Source organism: Mandrillus leucophaeus, unplaced genomic scaffold, assembly GCF_000951045.1.
Source record: "Mandrillus leucophaeus isolate KB7577 unplaced genomic scaffold, Mleu.le_1.0 Scaffold12, whole genome shotgun sequence".
In the NCBI taxonomy this organism is placed as follows: Eukaryota; Metazoa; Chordata; class Mammalia; order Primates; family Cercopithecidae; genus Mandrillus; species Mandrillus leucophaeus.
Window position 1 is genome coordinate 4,915,691 of NW_012100320.1, and position 17,911 is coordinate 4,933,601.

General features: G+C 43.6%; 3 protein-coding genes across 5 annotated transcripts in view; 1 reads left to right on the forward strand and 2 right to left on the reverse strand.

Moving 5' to 3' along the window:
* The window catches only part of SNAPC5 (small nuclear RNA activating complex, polypeptide 5, 19kDa), an 8,098-nt gene extending 6,750 nt beyond the window's left edge, over positions 1-1,348 (reverse strand). For all 3 annotated transcript variants that reach the window (XR_001004691.1, XM_011968472.1, XM_011968466.1), the window contains exon 1: positions 1,175-1,348. Coding sequence is in view for 2 of the 3 variants with exons in the window: in XM_011968472.1 (XP_011823862.1) it covers positions 1,175-1,264 (90 nt within the window). In the remaining variant the exon portion in view is untranslated. The remainder of the gene's footprint in view (positions 1-1,174) is intronic.
* A 1,467-nt stretch (positions 1,349-2,815) lies between these two features.
* On the reverse strand, positions 2,816-8,047 carry RPL4 (ribosomal protein L4). The gene is made up of 10 exons (XM_011968453.1): positions 7,952-8,047; positions 6,816-6,987; positions 6,519-6,625; positions 6,075-6,213; positions 5,265-5,389; positions 4,852-4,981; positions 4,425-4,581; positions 3,771-3,854; positions 3,539-3,659; positions 2,816-3,150 (listed from the first exon to the last, which is right to left on the reverse strand). The coding sequence occupies exons 1-10, from the start codon at positions 7,952-7,954 to the stop codon at positions 2,905-2,907; spliced, it is 1,284 nt and encodes a 427-aa protein (XP_011823843.1). The 5' UTR covers positions 7,955-8,047; the 3' UTR covers positions 2,816-2,904.
* Positions 8,048-8,147: 100 nt separating this feature from the next.
* Positions 8,148-17,911, forward strand: part of ZWILCH (zwilch kinetochore protein) — a 45,294-nt gene continuing 35,530 nt past the window's right edge. The window contains 3 exon segments of the mRNA XM_011968444.1: positions 8,148-8,574; positions 11,987-12,038; positions 17,532-17,627. Coding sequence (XP_011823834.1) covers positions 8,522-8,574; positions 11,987-12,038; positions 17,532-17,627 — 201 coding nt within the window. The 5' untranslated portion in view covers positions 8,148-8,521.

Consider the following 17,911-nt stretch of genomic DNA (forward strand, 5'->3'; position numbering starts at 1 on the left):
CTGAAAAGGATGCTGAGCAGGGATTAGCATAATAACCTCCCCAGGACTTTTTTTTTTTTTTTTAAAGGCAGAGTCTCCCCGTATAGCGCATGCTGAAGTGCAGTGGCACAATCTGGACTCTCTGCAGCTTGACCTCCTGGGCTCTGGCTATCCTCCCACCTCAGTTTCCCAAGTAGCTGGACTACAGGCACGCACCATCACGCTCAGCTAATTTTAATTTTTTTTTGTAAGGCCGGCCGTGGTGGCTCAAGTCTGTAATCTCAGCACTTTGGAAGGCCGAGGTGGCTAATGGCTTGAGCTCAGGAGCTCGAAACCAGCCTGAGCAACATGGCGAAACCCCGTCTCTACTAAAAATACAAAAATTAGCCGGGCATGGTGGTGCACGCCTGTAATCCCAGTTACTTGGGAAGGTGAAGCACGAGACTCGCTTGAACCCAGAAGGCAGAGGTTGCAGTGAGCCGAGATCGTGTCACTGCATTCCAGCCTGGGCGACAGAGTGAGGCCCTGTCTCAATTTTTTGTAGAGACGAGGTCTCACTATATACCCCGGGCTGAGGGGCTGCATTAAGCACAGGTGTGGGAAGTGGCCCACGTGGGCCTAAATCCCGACTCCTCAAGGCCATGGCGTCTGGAAGCTCCAAACGTTAGGACAAGTCTCTTCCCCCATGGCCTCAGTGTCTTCCTTGGTAGCATGGGAGGATCTGGGAGTTCCTTCTGGCTTGGCAAAACTAGAGCCGTTTCAAGCGCCAAGGCAAACCAGAAAACAGCAGCTCAGGAGGAAGGGGTCGGTGGCCAGAGGGGTCTAGGCGAGCCTTCGGGAGGGAGCACTTCCTCAGACTGCTGTCTGAGGGCCATTAACATTTACAGGAAGCAGCAGGTAGGACTGCACTTGCCAAACACACATCCCTGGGCCTCACCCTAGACTTGCGAGGTCAAATTTCTGAGAGGTGGGGCCTAAGAAGCCCACAGCAAACTCCCCAGGTGATTCAGATACCTGTTTGTTTGTAAACCTGTAAACTGGCGCCACCACAGATAGTGAGTAGGGGAGAACTGACCGCAGCAGGTGGTCACCGCAGAGGCCGAGGTTGGGGTTGGGGGGTCTGCACCGCAGAGGCCCAGGTTGGGGGGTCGCTCGGGAGGAATGGAGGAGGAGCGGGAGAGGGCCGCGGGGTCACCTTGAGGCGGTTCAGCTGGTCGTGCAGGGCTGCCTTCAACCGCAGCAGCGTCTCCTCCTCCTTGCGCAGTTCCTGAAGCCGGCTCAGCATGTTTCCTGGTCACATAGCCGACCTCCGCGATGCCGTCGGCCCGGCGCTCGGTGATGACGCCATCGCCACCGACTCCCGGAAACCGAGCGGGGAGACGGGGCTGCCCGCCACATTGGGGAAAGGCGAGGGATGCGCCCCCTTCCGGCGCCCGCCGTAACGTGGCCACTCCGCGGGCGACGAGCTGCAGGAAGGGTGCCTGTGTCAAAACACCTTGATTCATGAGTAATGATCAGGATTTCGAAATTAGATCCATGGAGCGGCAAAGAACCTGAGGAAATCTTGGGTTTGGCCATCCTTTAATCCGATAGGCCATTTCCACACCAAGTGGTCAAACACCATTTCAAATAACTGGGTGAACAGCACTTCCAATGTGGTGTTCCAGCAAGTGGCTATTTTTAACCCCACAAAACCTGCAGATGTATTTGAAGGCAGGCACCAAATCAGTAGCACATGAACTCTACTGTGTTAAGAGGGTCTGCAGGGTAGGACTCACAGTGGACTTTAAAGGGGTAAAGCTGCACAAAATAGAGAACTAAAGAGCATGAAAATAAAGCCGTGCTAAGAAATGATGTGCTTAAGAACTGAGATTTGGCCCTGGAAATGGGGAAGGTAACAGATCACCTTGGCTATGAACTTTGAGAATGTCTGACAGTTTGAGACTGTCACAGGGAAGCTGAGTTTAACAATCCAGATGCAAAACAAGACTTTGATACAGGACAAGAGGTTAATTCTAGGGTATTATTTGCAGTTTAGCTTTATGAGTTTAAAAAAAAGCGGGCCCCTTGTATCTGGAGGCCATTGGAGGCATTTCATGGGTATTTCTTTTGGACACACTTGGTTAACATAATCACCAAGACACACGTAAGTCCTGAAAAATGCTTCTGGTACTTTTGGGGCAGTCTCCCTCTGACACCCAGGCTGGAGGACAATGGTACAATCTTGGTTCATTGCAACTTCCACCTCCCAGGTTCAAGTGATTCTCCTGCCTCAGCTTCCCCAGTAGCTGGGGTTACAGACGTGTACCATGACCAGCTATTTTTTTTTATTTTCAGTAGAGATGGAATTTCATCATGTTGGCCAGGCTGGTCTTGAACTCATGGCCTCAAGTGCTTTGCCCACCTTAGGGTCCCAGTGTTGGGATTACAGGTGTGGCCTTCTGGCATTTTTTCAAACCATGGGTGAAAATATTCAACTCTACTGTCATAGCTGGTTAAAAAGAACACTTTTCAAAAGGTAATCAATTTTACTGCAGTACCAAAAAAATTGTTCTCCAATTGTGCCCTCTTGTGGTTAAAGTGTTAAATATTTACAGAATTTAACCTATTTTCCACCTGGTGGGGAGCTAAACTTGAACAGCCTCTGCGTTTCTCACCAAGTCCTGTTACACTTACTTTTAAGCCACATTATTTTAAAAAATCGTAATTTTTTAATCATTCCCCTTCCATTGAACTCCATGGACTCAGTATAAAATGGAACAGTCTAAATTATGGCCAACAAAATGTCACTTTAAAAAAATTATAACCAAGCTTTACAGAACACACCAACAAGCCATGTTTCTCACTGCCTGTATGATCAGGTATTTATTCAAGAGAAGCTGTCCAAAATGATGTGACCCTTATGGAATAATCAAATTTAAGAGTTCATGCAGCAGGCTTCTTTTCCTCTGTAGTAGGTTTCTTTTCTGCAGGCTTCTTTTCAGGGGCCGGTTTCTTGGTAGCTGCTGCCTTTTTTCCCACCAGAGGCTTCTTCTGCTTCTTAACACCAACAGCAGCCTTCTTTCCTTTCTTACCTACCACAGGCTTCTTGCCTGCAACCGCCGCCTTCTCATCTGATTTGGCTTCTAGTGCTGCTGCTGCAGCAGCTGCCTTATCCACCCGGAGCTTGTGCTGCAACAAATTAGGCAGAAAACAGTAAGAATCAAATTATTCTAAGAACTTAATGTATCAGTAGAAAAAAAAAAAAAACCCAGCCAGGCGCGGTGGCTCACGCCTGTAATCCCAGCACTTTGGGAGGCTGAGGCGGGTGAATCACCTGAGGTCAGGAGTTTGAGACCAGCCCCACCAACATGGTGAAACCCCGTCTCTACTGAAAATGAAAAATTTAGCTGGAATGGTGGCGTGCGCCTGTAGTGCCAGCTACTCGGAAGGCGGAGACAGGAGAATTGCTTGAACCTGGGAGGTGGAGGCTGCAGTGAGCCAAGATTGCACCACTGCACTCCAGCCTGGGTGACAGAGCAAGATTCCGTCTAAAACAAACAACAACAAAACCACTCACATTCCTGGCCTGGCGAAGAATGGTATTCCGGCGCATGGTCTTTGCATATGGGTTTAGCTTCAACATGATTCTCAGGTTTTTCAGTGGGTTCTTCTTTAGGACTCTGCGATGAATCTTCTTGCTATAAAAAGGCAGACACTGGATCAACACTTAACTTTATACACATACAAATTTTTGAAACAACCAATAGTATACGGTTAGGGCAAGAATTACACTCTAAGTGTCACTTTACCGTGGTGCTCGAAGGGCTCTTTGGATCTCTGGGCTTTTCAAGATTCTGCTAAGATCTGTATTAATCATCTTGTGCATGGGAAGACTGAAAGGGAAAGATTGACATGTACGTGTAAAAGTAATCAACCAAAGAACATGAAGCTCAACTGAAGCTTTATTTTTAACCACTATGCTCTCCAAAATATCTACTACACTATCGCTTCTCATTAAACATGGACCAGGCCGGGTGCAGTGGCTCAGCCCTATAATCCCAGCACTTGGTGAGGCCGAGGCGGTTGGATCACCTGAGGTCAGGAGTTCGAGACCAGCCTGGCCAACATGGTGAAACCCCAACTCTACAAAAATATAAAATTAGCCAGGTGTGGTGGTACACACCTGTATTCCCAGGTACTCGGGAGGCTGAGACAGAAGAACCCGGGAGGTGGAGGCTGCAGTAAGCCGAGATCACTCCAGCGTGGGAGAGAGCGAGCAAGACTGTCTCAAAAACCAAACCAACAAAAACCAAAAACACGGACCAGATGAGTTCCATTTTGGCATATTGTTGCTGCACATAAGGGCAAATGGGAACAAAATTATCTAGAAAACATGTAAGCCAATTCTGAATGTTAATATCCACAATATAAACATCTGTGCTTAGTATATGAAAGATACTCACTTGTAGTTACTCTTGAGGGAAGCGGCTTTACGCCAAGTGCCATACAATTCATCTAACTTCCGGAAAGCACTCTCAGTCCAAATGCAGAAACGTCCCACATGCCCACCAGGAGCAAGCTTCAAAATGTTCAGTTTGCTTACATTAAGCAGAGTAATTCCTTTTAAAGGGAAAGAAACATTAGGGAGCCTGTATTTCAACAAAAGAAACACAAATCATCTTTATGGCTTAAGAGCTACAAAAGGTACCTGAGAACTTATTAATTACGAAGTTTCAACCATCAATGGTGCAACTCTTTCAGCCATAAATCAGAACTTCCACAAAATCATGTGTTTCAGAAACACGGACCATGAAGTGGAATCTCATCATAACAAAAGCTGAGTAGAGTTGCAGACTATACCTAGTCAATATATGTAAGCAGTTTAATTACCAGGGATGTTTCTGAAGGCCTTGATGATACCATTATCCTCATTATAGATGATGCACGGCCCCCTGCGCTGGATACGGCGACGGTTTCTCATTTTGCCTTTGCCAGCTCTCATTCGCTGAGAGGCATAGACCTACAAAGTGAGCAGTTTTAGTATTTTGATTAAGATACAATTTCTCCAATAGATCTTCAGAGTCTTAATTCCATTTTACAGATGATTAAACTGGGCACAATAACTTGCCAAGGTTACACAGAGCCTTAAACGGCAGTTAGGATTTAAACCCAAGTAATTGGGCTCTGAGGTTCTTGTTCTCTCACACATTAAGGCTTAGCCATACCACCCTTATCTTCTGAAATTCAAAGTGACAAATTGTGAACAAGGAGTACCAAACTGTAAATGTGTTCATTAAACGGACCTTTTTGATATCATTCCAGGCTTTAAGTTTCTTAAGGAGCAAAACAGCTTCCTTGGTCTTCTTGTAGCCTTCAACTTTATCTTCCACTACCAAAGGAAGTTCAGGAACTTCCTCAATACGATGACCTAACAAAAACCAATTTGACACTTACTTGGTTATCCTGAACCTTTTGGGAAATAAAAAACAAAAATCAAACATTTTATACAACCAATAAAAGCAAAATGGCATTCAATTTGCCAAGTCAGAATTTCCACAAATATCATGTGTTTCAGAAACACGGACCAATTAAGTGGAATCTCATCATTTTGACAGTTAAATAAAAATGCGGTGGGGAACATAATAGGCAAGTTTAAGTAGACAGTTTTCTAAGGATTATACTAAACCACTACTTGAATAATTAGTTCCCCAGTTAAACTAGTATTCGCTGTTGATTGATTTGTCAGATTTAAGTAGTCAGACCCAATATTTAGTAAAGGATTAAAATTTAATCAGACACTGCAGGATGAAAAGAATGTGCAATTTTAACAAACATTCATGTGAAAGAAAAGTGGGGCATTTTGTATCACTCTGATATAAAATTTTTTTAAACTGGTATGTAACATGTATTTCTGGAGTACATTTAATAACTGAATGCCCTCATTTGTCAACTGGAATATCCATTAACTAAAACATTTTATGCTAAAAACATTCAAATTATTCTCTTCTAGCCATCTTGAAATGGGTTACTGTGAATAACCACCACCCTAATCATCAAACAGTAGGTGTCTTATTTCTTCTATCAAACTCTTTTATAATACAAGTGTTACAAACCTTTAGACATGACCAGTGCTGGTAGGGCTGAGGCAGCCAGGGCAGAACAGATGGCATATCGTTTTTGGGTTGTGTTCACTCTACGATGCCAACGGCGCCAGGTTTTGGTTGGTGCAAACATTCGGCCTCCACGACACATCTATTTTTCCAGTCAAGAATCACATTTCTCAAATTTTAGTAATTAAAATAAGGTTATTTCTTGCTCAGTAAAAATTTTCGTCAACCTTCTGTACCAGCTTACTGACAGCAGGCAACTGTCGCTGAGAACAGAGTAAGACGCAAATTACGACATCATTGCAAGCAAAATAACCCCATATAAACGAAGCCCCTTTCTTCAAGACAAAAAAGGTAGTATTTTTACACTGTATTATCATCAATAAACCAGACCCAGTCTGCTAAATTCCATCAGAGCTGATCAGTCTTAGGTAGTGAAACAAAGGATACGTTTCCAAAAGCACCCTGGCCAGAGCGGTGAGTCCCACCACCTCGAACTCTGGGAATTCGAGCCACAGCTCTGCCAGTACCCCAAGACTCAGCACTGGTCTGATGACCTAAAATCGAGAGAGAAAAACTCTAGCTGCTTCATCATAAATACCAACCTATGATTATTACACATGGTAGCAAACAGCATCAGAACATCCGAGAAAATCATGTGGTTCAGAAACACGGACCAATGAAGTGGAATTTCATCACTACTGTAAAGCAGTCCCTAAAATATCTGCAGAAGGTATAAATCCATACCTGCTAATTCACTGACAGCGTAGGGCTGTCTGTTGTTTTTGCGCAGGTTGGTGTGAACAAAGTTCACAATATCTGGTCGAATAGGAGCCTTGAATACAGCAGGCAAAGTGACATTTTTGCCAGATGACTCCCCCTTTTCGGAGTACACCGATATCAGTGGGCGAGCACACGCCTAAAAAAAAAAAGGAAAGGATTATTTTTATTGACAAGTAATGTTGGAAGCAAACTCTTCTCCTATGCCAACAATACCATTAAATACTCAATTGCAGAAAAGACTGGTATGGTGGGGCAAACAACGCTTAAACCAAAATAGCAGTAAATGACTAGAGCCCTTATAAGCTCAAACTCTACCGTACATTTTTATTTTCAAAGAGAATTGTTTATTGTAAAACTTTCAAAGCAAGCCTTATAAAGCACAATAGCTAAATCAAAACCATATTGCAAGGTTTGGAGATGCTGTTTAATGCCAATTAATCAGCAAATCCTGTCTACCCAGGCTCTACTCATCCCAACTTCCATCCCTGTCCCACTCACCCTCACCCTCTACTAAACACGTTTCCAAAGCTCACCAGTAGAAAGACTGGGTGATACTACTTTTTGTTTAAACCTCCAAAGGCTTCCCATCTGTGAGTAAAATCAAAATCCTGAGGCTGGCCTACACAACACTAGGTAGCATATACGGACGCTATTTGTGGAAAAGCAGTACACATATAACACTGGTCGTCTTATGAGTTGACTAAGAATTCAAAGATTTTGATGACACCAAACAGAACAATTTTTAAGTGAAGAGAACCAGAAAACTTTTAATAGAGATGATTCCTAAGCTGGGCAGAGATGAGCATTCAGAAAAAGACTAAATAGTCAAGTATTCTAAGAAAAGGTTCCACTGCTCCTGAGAATGACCCATTGCTTTCCACTACTGCTTCCCGGCGCGTCCTGTGCTAGGAACCCCACGTTGCCTTTAAGATGGCTGCCGTATCGCCGCACATCCCAGTTCCACACCAGAAAAAGACGTCTTTGGTCCTCATCTCGTTCTCCTCGCTCTATCTCCTACAGATTCTATGTTCCAAACCCCAAATCCTTCTTTACTGGCCCCGAGATAGGGGGTAAGGCCAGCGAAAATCATTTCCACTCACCATGGCGGAGAGAGGAGAAAACCACGTTCCTCTCACCCCGGATGCTGCTACAGGAAAAGGATGTACTTACGCCTTCCGCCGTATATGTCACCTTCCGCTGTATATGTCACCTTCCCCTAGACCGCCCCACTTTGCCCCGCCTTAGAACCAAGACGGATACACAAAATATCTCTCTACCACATTACAAAAATAAAAACGAGAGTGTTATTTCTTTATTTGTGGGAAATTACGGTATCTATTTTCTTCCAAAGCTAATAATAATTCTTAGAAAATAGGGACTCCTTTTCGCGGAATAATCCATAGGGGGCGTGGCCAACTCTCGCGAGTCAGGGTATTTTCTCCCCAACCACCACGCTTATTTTAATTATTGCAGACGGAAATTGAAGACTATTGACATAGTAAATAGCTTTGGGTGGCTATTTGAAACAAAAGTTTAACTTTGCGGACAAATGGGACTTATGGTGAGGGGTCAAAGTAGTCCCGGCGGGGCGGGGCCATGACTCCTGACGTCTGCCTCCCGGCGCGCAGTTCAGTTTTGCGGTTCCGGTCCCGCTCTCACATTGGGGCGGGATGTGGGAGCGACTGAATTGCGCGGCTGAGGAGTTTTATTCTCGTCTCCTTCAGTGAGTCTAGTCTCTTCTTTTGGCTGGGGTCCTAGGACGGCACTTCTTTCCCTGGGTATCTGGATCCCCGCCCTAAGCCTCTTGCCACTGTTTGGGGATCAGCGCTTTGCCAGCTTTCCTGGGGTCCAAGAGTTGGGGAGAGGCCGGCTCTGAGCTCCAGTGTGGAGTTGACCGTGTGGGAGCTTGCTTGTGTCAGGAGAAAAAGTGTACGTCATCAGACGAGGTGGAAGGTGGCAAGTGTTCCATGAGGCGATTTATTCTTTCTGCTGATGGACACACTTGCCGAAAGTAGAGGCCCCACCTGGGATACGAAAAACTAGGTGTTGGCGTCCTTCCCCTGTTTAAAGCCTTGTTGACTTCTAAGAGTGAAATGTCGTGGTTAGTCTGTTAATCTTTATAATTCGAGGTAGTTGCCACCTGAGCTGCAATTGTGATGATACCTGATTGGTGTGTTGCGTTTTGAAACCACCTTTATTTTCACTGTGCTCCGAGACTTCATTTTATTCTTATGGTGAAGTACTCCTACCAAGGGGATTCCATCAAGTTCTGCATCCTCTGTAAAAGTCTAACCCATAGTTCTCAAATTTAGCATGCATCAGAAGCACCGGGGGATTGTCAAAACACACATTGCTGGGCACCCCCTCCAGGGTCTCTGATTTAATAGATTTGAGATGGGGCGAAATAATTTGCCCTCCTGACAAATGCTAGGTGTAACGGATATGGCTGGCTGGGCATCACACTTTAAGAACCACTGTGTAATCTAGCCCATGATTTCCTAAATGTTGTAATTTTTCATTGTTTATCTTCATTGCTTTTTTTCCTGCTTACAAAAGTAGTCTTGCTTGTAAACGTTTTGAATAGAAAGAGCACTAGCTTTTTAAAAAAAAACTGGCATGTCTTGGACATCTTTCATTGTGACACCTTATAGATCTATTTCATTGTTTTTAACTGCTTTAGAGTATTTCATTCTATGGCTGTTTCATCTTTATTTAAGATAAGGCCGGGTGCGATGGTTCACGCCTGTAATCCCAGCACTTTGGGAGGCCGAGACGGGCGGATCACTTGTCAGGAGTTCTAGACCAGCCTGGCCAACATGGCGAGACCCCATCTCTACTAAAAATATAAAAATTAGCCGGGCATGGTGGCGGGCATCTGTAATCCCAGCTACTTGGGAGAATTGCTTGAACTCGGGAGGCAGAGGTTGCAGTGAGCCAAGATCGTGCCACTGCACTCCAGCCTGGGCAACAGAGCAAGACTGTCTCAAAAAAAAAAACAAAACCATAAAAATTTCCTATTAACTAGGCATGGTGGTGCATACCTGTAATCCTAGCTACTCTGGAGGCTGAAGCAGGAGGATTGCTTGAGCCCAGGAGTTGGAGACCAGCCTGGGCAGCATAGTGAGAACCCGTCTCGAAAAATAAATAAGTTCTCTATTGATACAACTTTACTTAGACTCCCCCTTTTTTTTTTTTTGAGACGGAGTCTTGCTGTGTTGCCAGGCTGGGGTGCAGTGGCGCGATTTTGGCTCACTGCAACCTCTACCTCCTGGGCTCAAGCGATTCTCCTGCCTCAGCCTCCCGAGTAGCTGGGACTACAGGCGCGTGCCACCACGCCTAGCTGATTTTTGTATTTTTAGTAGAGTTGAGGTTTCACCATGTTGGCCAGGATGGTGTCGGTCTCTTTACCTCGTGATCCGCCCACCTCGGCCTCCCAAAGTGCTGGGATTACAGGCATGAGCCATCGTGCCCCACCTGTTTAAACCCTTTATACTTCACATAGAAAGTATAACACTGTTCCCCCTCCCCCGACTGGGAATTTTCACATGGGACCTCAGATCAGTATCTGCAAAGCTGAATTAATCCTTTCCTCCAAGCGGACAGTCTACTTCTGAATTCTGTCTCTGAAGAGTTCTAATTCCAAAACCCCCACCCCTGCCTTATCTAGTCGATCCTCTTATTCTCCCTCCATCCATGCTGTTTTCATTCAGGCCATTCTCAGTTCTCTGAAGTGCTGCAAGTTTTTCACAGCTATTTTCCTGGACTGCAAGTTATTACCCTCCACGTTACTGTCAGATCTTTCCCATTTAAAGTCATTTAGTGAGTTCCTCTTGGCTTTCAGGATAAATTTTAAGCCCTATAGCTAAATTTCTACCATAGCTTCCTATGCTTGCCTCTCGGAGCACTTATCACCATGGAACTGTGGTTTACTTGTTGGAATCCAGTTAGGACTATGAACCAGGGACTATGCTTTTGTTTGATATTCTCAGCATCTAGCAGGAGTGACTGGCCTGTATTACACATGCTTGAGACATTATTGCAAGACTGATGAAATACACGGTGAAACCCCATCTCTACAAAAACAAAATTAGCCAGGCGTGGTGGCAGGCTCCTGTAGTCCCAGCTGCTAGGGAGGCTGAAGCAGGAGAATGGCGTGAACCCGGGAGGCGGAGCTTGCAGTGAACCCAGATCGCACCACTGCACTCCAACTCCAGCCTGAGCGACAGAGCGAGACTCCATCTCAAAAAAAAAAAAAAAAGACTGATTAAATAACATCCCTGAGTTATAAGACATAAACATCTGTAAGGATAAATCACAATCTTTCACAATATGGCAAAAGTGAATTAGTCATAGGCCTTCCTCTTCTGTTTCTGTTTCAGGAAGTCATATAGTATTAGATCAAATATAGATATAAATGGTTTCTTGAAACAGTTCTGTTGGGTTCCTTCAATGACTAAAGATTTGTTTTCAGTGTAGATCAGGCTGGTGTGCATTTTGGCATGTTAACGGATTACAGTTTAAGTGCTTTAGATTCACTATTTTAAAACTTTCTTGAATTAAAGGATAATAATTAAATGATATCCTAGAGTTTCATGCTTACATTTTGAAAAGGAGATGTTCAACATAATCAAATCTACTAACTTTGAGTAACAAGTTTTAAAAATGGAGGACAGATGCTTCCATTTTAGCCCTAGAAATCTAAGGCCCAGGACCCTTAAGTAACTTCTCTGTGGTGACCTACTGATTCCGTAACAGATCAGAATCCAATCAGTTTTACTTCGAAAGGTCATGTGGCAAGTTACATTTTAATTTTAACTGGTGATGTGTTTGAAAAGACACAGAGTAGAGGTAGGCACCCCAATTTCCTGCTGCCTCTGAGAATCAGTTGTACCCAATTGAGGGCAACAGTCTATTCATCTCTATCCCAGGTTTCTTTTTTGTTTCTCTTTTCTTCTTAACCTAATGCTTCTTTTCTGCTTTTTTTCTCTCTCCCCAACTACATCTTAGGGCTGCTGTAAGTATGTGCTTTTTGCCTTTCCCATAGGTGTCCTGCAGAGATAAAGTGATGACTGACTCCTGAGTGTGATAACAGGAGAGATAATGTTCTATTTTTCACATGTGGTTCTGCATTTCAGGGCATTTAATGAAGAAAAGAAAGGAGTCCATAAAGACCCATTTCTCTATGAGGTATGAACAATTTGGTTTTTAAACACAACTATAATCCTAAAATTATCTGTTTTTATTTTTATTTTTATTTTTATTTTGAGACGGAGCCTCGCTCTGTCACCCAGGCTGGAGTGCAATGGCATGATCTTGGCTCACTGCAACCTCTACCTCCCAGGTTCAAGAAACTGTCCTATCTCAGCCTCCTGAGTAGCTGGGAACACAGACACAGGCCACCACAACTGGCTCATTATTGTATTTTTAGTAGAGACAGGGTTTCACCACATTGGTCAGGCCAGGCTGGTCTCCAACTCTCAACCTCAGGTGATCCACCCGCCTTGGCCTCCCAAAGTGCTGGGCTTACAGGCATGAGCCACCACGCCTGGCCAGTTGTCTGTTTTTAAAAGTCAAGTTTATTGAAGTTAATTTATATACAGTAAATTTTATCCTTTTAGGGTACCGTTCTATGACCTTTTTTTTTTTTTTTTTTGAGATGAAGTCTTGCTGTGTCTCGACCAGGCTGGAGTGCAGTGGTGCGATCTCAGTTCACTGCACCCTCTGCTCCCGGATTCAAGCAATTCTCCTGTCTCAGCCTCCTGAGTAGCTGGGACTACAGGCATGTGCCACCACACCTGGCTAATTTTGTATTTTTAGTAGAGACGGTTTCACCATGTTGACCAGGCTGGTCTCCAACTCCTGACCTCAAACAATCCACCTGCCTTGGCCTCCCAAAGTGCTGGGATTACAGGCATGAGCCGCTACACCCAGCCTGTTCGATGACTTCTGATAAATTATTTGGTCATCACCCTGTAATCAAGATATAGAATATTTCTATCATCTCAAAAAATGTTCTTTTGTCCCTTTACAGTCAGCCCTTTCCCATCCCTTAGTTCCTGGCAAAAATTAATCTAGTTTTTGTCTCTGTAGTTTTACCTTTTCCAGAATGTCCTATAAATAAAATCATACAGCCTTTGATTCTGGCTTCTTTCAATTAGTATAATGCATTTAAGATTCACCTATGTTGTTGTGTGTGTCAGCAGTTCATTCTGTTTCTGAGTAGTATTCCGTTGTATGGATGTACCGTAGTTTGGTTATCTGTTCACCAGTTGAAGGACATTGGGTTGTTTCCAGTTTTTGATGATTACGAAAGCTGCTATAAACATTCATGTATTTATTTAGCATCTAATATGTGCTAAGTGTTTCATAAGTAAACTCTCCATAGTCGGGGAGATAAAACCTATGTCCATGAAATAATTAGCAAACTAAAATGAAGTATATGTTAACAGACAAGCTGGGGGGAAATACTCATGAATGAGAAGCTGTACTATCTATATTTATCTGTATATATATATATACACACACACACATAATACACACGCACATATATATATAATGATATATAGCTCTTAAAATCAATAAGAAAGATGGCCGGGCATGATGGCTTATGCCTGTAATTGCAGCACTTTGGGAGGCTGAAGTGGGTGGATCACCTGAAGTCAGGAGTTCGATACCAGCCTGGCTAACATGGTGAAACCCCAGCTCTACTAAAAGACACAAAAATTAGCTGGGCATCGTGGCATGTGCCTGTAGTCGCAGCTACTCGGGAGGCTGAGGCAGGAGAATCACTTGAACCTGGGAGACAGACGTTGCAGTGAGCCAAGATTAAGCCATTGTACTCCAGCCTGGGCGACAGAGTGAGACTCTATCTCAAAAAATAATAATAATAAAATAAAATAAAATGCCAGGTGCGGTAGCTCGTGTCTGTAGTCCCAGTTACTTGGGAGGCTGAGGCAGAAGAATTGCTTGAACCTGGGAAGCAGAGGTTGCAGTGAGCAGAGATCGCACCACTGCACTCCAGCCTGGGTGACAGAGCAAGACTATCTCAAAAAAATAAAAATCAATGAGAAAGACAAAAAACTATAAAAGAAGAATAGGCAAAGGACATGAGTAAGTAATCAAGAAAGAAACATACAAATAGAGTTACCCTTCACTGTCTGAATTCTCACTAACCAAACTCAAGAATCAGATATATCTGCGTAAACTCATTTATCCCTTCCTGCCTGAACTTTTGTTGCTTGATATCTGTATTAGTTTCCTAGAGCTGCTATAGCAAAATACTGCAAATTAGGCAGCTTCAAACACAAAAATTTATTCTCTCCCTGTTCGGGAGACTAAAATTCTGAAATTAAGGTGTCAGCAGGGGCATGCTTTGTCTGAATTCTCTAAGAAAGAATCTTTCCTTGCCTCTTTCTAGCTTCTGATGATTTCCAGCAAACTTTGGTGTTGCTTGGCTTGTAAACACATTACTCCAATCTCTGCTTCTGTAGACACGTGGTACTCGCCCTGTGTGTCTATGCCTCTAACTCTCTTTCCTTTTAAGTATACCAGTCATTGGATTTCGGGCTTGCCCTAATCCAAATTAATCCTCATCTTGATTACATTTCCAAGATTTTATTTCCAAGTAGAGTCACATGTATAAGAACTGGAGATTAGATCCTTAAGATACCATTTTGGGGGACACAATTCAACCCACAATAGTACCTGAAACTCAGTAGAGTAGAACCTAGTAGATTAGAATAACACAGTATCTTTGGCTCTCTGTGTTTGGTTTCTTCATGCTTTAGTATCCAAACTAAGAAGCCAAATGGTTTCAAATAATGAGAGATATTTATGATTAATAAGCATATTAGAAACTGCTGTTTACCTTGGCCAAGTGTGGTGGCTCACACCTGTAATCCTAGCACATTGGGAGGCTGAGATGGGAAGATTGCTTGAGCTGAGGAGTTTGAGACCAGCCTGGGCAATATGGTGAGACCTTGTCTCTACAAAAAGCAAAAACATTAGCTGGGTGTAGTGTCACGCACCTATAGTCCCAGCTACTACTACTGGGAGGCTGAGGTGGGAGGATCACTTGAGCCTGGGAGGTTAAGGCTGCAATGAGCCAAGATCGTGCCACTGCACTCCAGTTGGGTGACAGAGCGAGACCCTGTCTTCAAAAAAAAAAAAAAAAAAGATAAAAAGAAACTGTTCACCGTCATTATTGATCAAACATGACAAAACAGTAAGATCTTATGTTTTATTGTGAGATGGTAAAAATAAACAGTGAAAATGCTTTTTTTCTTTCTTTCTTTTTTTTTTTGAGATGGAGTCACTCTGTCATCCAGGCTGGGGTGCAGTGGCATGATCCCAGCTCACTGCACCTCTGCCTCCCAGGTTCAAGTGATTCTACTGCCTCAGCCTCCCAAGTAGCTGGGATTATAGGCACCCGCCACCATGCCCTGCTAATTTTGTATTTTTAGTGGAGACGGAGTTTCACCATCTTAGCCAGGCTGGTCTCAAACTCCCCACCTCAGGTGATCCATCTGCCTTGGCCTCCCAAAGTACTCGGATTATAGTCGTGAGCCACTGTGCCCTGCCATGAAAATGCTTAATGTGCTGATATAAGTGATGGAAAGTATAAATGTGTAGGTGCAACATTTTGAAAGGCAGTCTGATAGTATCAGTGTGATTTTAGGTATTCATCTTAAGAAAATAATTCAAAAGTGTTCACTTGAATTGATGTCATCAATTGTTTATAATAGCAAAAAACTGGAAACTACTAAAGTGTCATACAATATGGAGTTAGTTATGTGACAAAAGAGCTGTGGTACTAGACTGCCAAAGAACATTGAATGACATAGACATTCATGATATAAAACTATTAGAATCCTGTTTTTATTAGGCAAAATCCTATCTAGATATCTAAATAGATGCATTTCTATTTTTATTAGGATGTTTTAAAGAGATGGGATCTTACTCTGTTGCCCAGGCTGAAGTTCAGTAGTGTGATCAAAGTTCACTGCAGCCTCAAACTCCTGGGCTCAAGTGATCCTCACACCTCAGCCTCCCAAGTAACTGGGACTACCAGTGCACCACCATACCTGGCTAATTTTTTTTTTCTTTCTTTTCTTTTTTTTAGAGACATAGTCTTGCTGTGTTGTAACTTGTCTCAAATTCCTGGCCTCAAACCATCCTCCCATCTCAGCCTCCCGATTAGCTGGGATTATAGGTGCCACTGTGTGCAGCATACATTTGTATTTAAATAGAGTTATATTTAAATACATTTAAATAAACCAGGCTAATAACAGTAATGATTATCTTGGGCAGAATCTCACTCCATTGCCCAGGCTGGAGTGCAGTGGCATGATATCGACTCACTGCAACCTCTACCTTCTGGATTCAAGCAATTCTCCTGCCTCAGCCTCCCAAGTAGCTGGGATTATAGGCACCCACCACTATGCCCAGCTAATTTTTGCATTTTTATTTACTTATTTTTTCTTATTTTTTAAGATGGAGTCTCGCTCTGTTGCCCAGGCTGGAGTGCAGTGGCACATTTTGGCCCGCTGCAAGCTCCACATTCCAGGTTCAAGCGATTTCTGCCCCAGACTCTTGAGTAGCTGGGATTACAGGCCTCCACCACCATGCCTGCCTAATATTTTGTAGTCTTAGAGATGGGGTTTCACCAGTTTGGGCAGGCTGGTCTTGAAGTCCTGACCTCAAGCAATCCACCTGCCTCAGCCTCCCAATGTTCTGGGATTACAGGCGGGAGCCACTGTGCCTGGCCTAATTTTTGTATTTTTAGTAGAGACAGGGTTTCTGCATGTTGGCAGGCTGGTCTCAAGCTCCTGACCTCAAGTGATCTGCCTGCCTCGGCCTCCCAAAGTGCTGGGATTACATGCGTGAGCTGCTGCACCCAGCCTGTTTTCAAACTTTTGAATAAACTTCCAGTTGGAATGAGAATGTATAAAGTTTTGGCCAGGACAGTGGCTCATGCCTGTAATCTCAGCACTTTGGGAGACTGAGGTGGGAGGATTGCTTGAGGCAAGAATTTTGAGACCAGCCTGGACAATATAGCGAGACCCCATCTGTATGAAAAATAAAATAATTAACCAGGTGTGGTGGCACACACCTGAAGTTCCAGCTACTAGGGAGGCTGAAGTGGGAGGATTGCTTGAGCCCAGGAGTTTGAGGCTGTAATGCACTATGCCTGTGCCTATGAATAGCCATTGCACTCCAGCCTGGGCAATATAGTGAGACTCCGTCTCTTTTTTTCTTTTCATTTTTTTTTTTTTTTTTTTTTGAGACGGAGTCTCACTCTATCCCCCAGGCTGGAGTGCAGTGGCACGATCTTGGCTCACTATAAGCTCCGCCTCCTGGGTTCACACCATTCTCCTGCCTCAGCCTCCCAAGCAACTGGGACTACAGGCGCCCACCACCACGCCTGGCTAATGTTTTGTATTTTTAGTAGAGACGGAGTTTCACTGTGTTAACCAGGATGGTCTCGATCTCCTGACCTCGTGATCCGCCCACTTTGGCCTCCCAAAGTGCTGGGATTATAGATGTGAGCCACCGCGCCTGGCCGAGACTCTGTCTCTTAAGGACATTTTCCGTTGACTTGCATAGAACTGGTCTTTATGTGTTTAAATAGTAGAAATATACAAGTGTATATATAACATTGTTTGATACCTGTTTTAACAGGCTGATGTCCAAGTGCAGTTGATCAGCAAAGGCCAACCAAATCCTTTGAAAAATATTCTAAATGAAAATGACCTAGTATTCATAGTGGAAAAAGTGGTAAGTAGTGGTTTGACTTTGTGATTGTTTAATTCTCCATAACCAAATATGGTTTCTTGGGAATAATCTAACATGTACACCTTTTAAAATCAGCATCAGTGAAAATGAGTTTTCATTCTTTTAGGAGTAAGTATAGCGCTGTCCAGTACAAATAAATATGAACCATATATGCAATTTAACATTTTCTAGTAGCCTCGTTAAGAAAGAAGCAAGTAAAAGTATCAATAAATCGATAAAATTGACTTATTTCTTTCTTTTTTTTGAGACAGAGTCTCGCTCTTGTC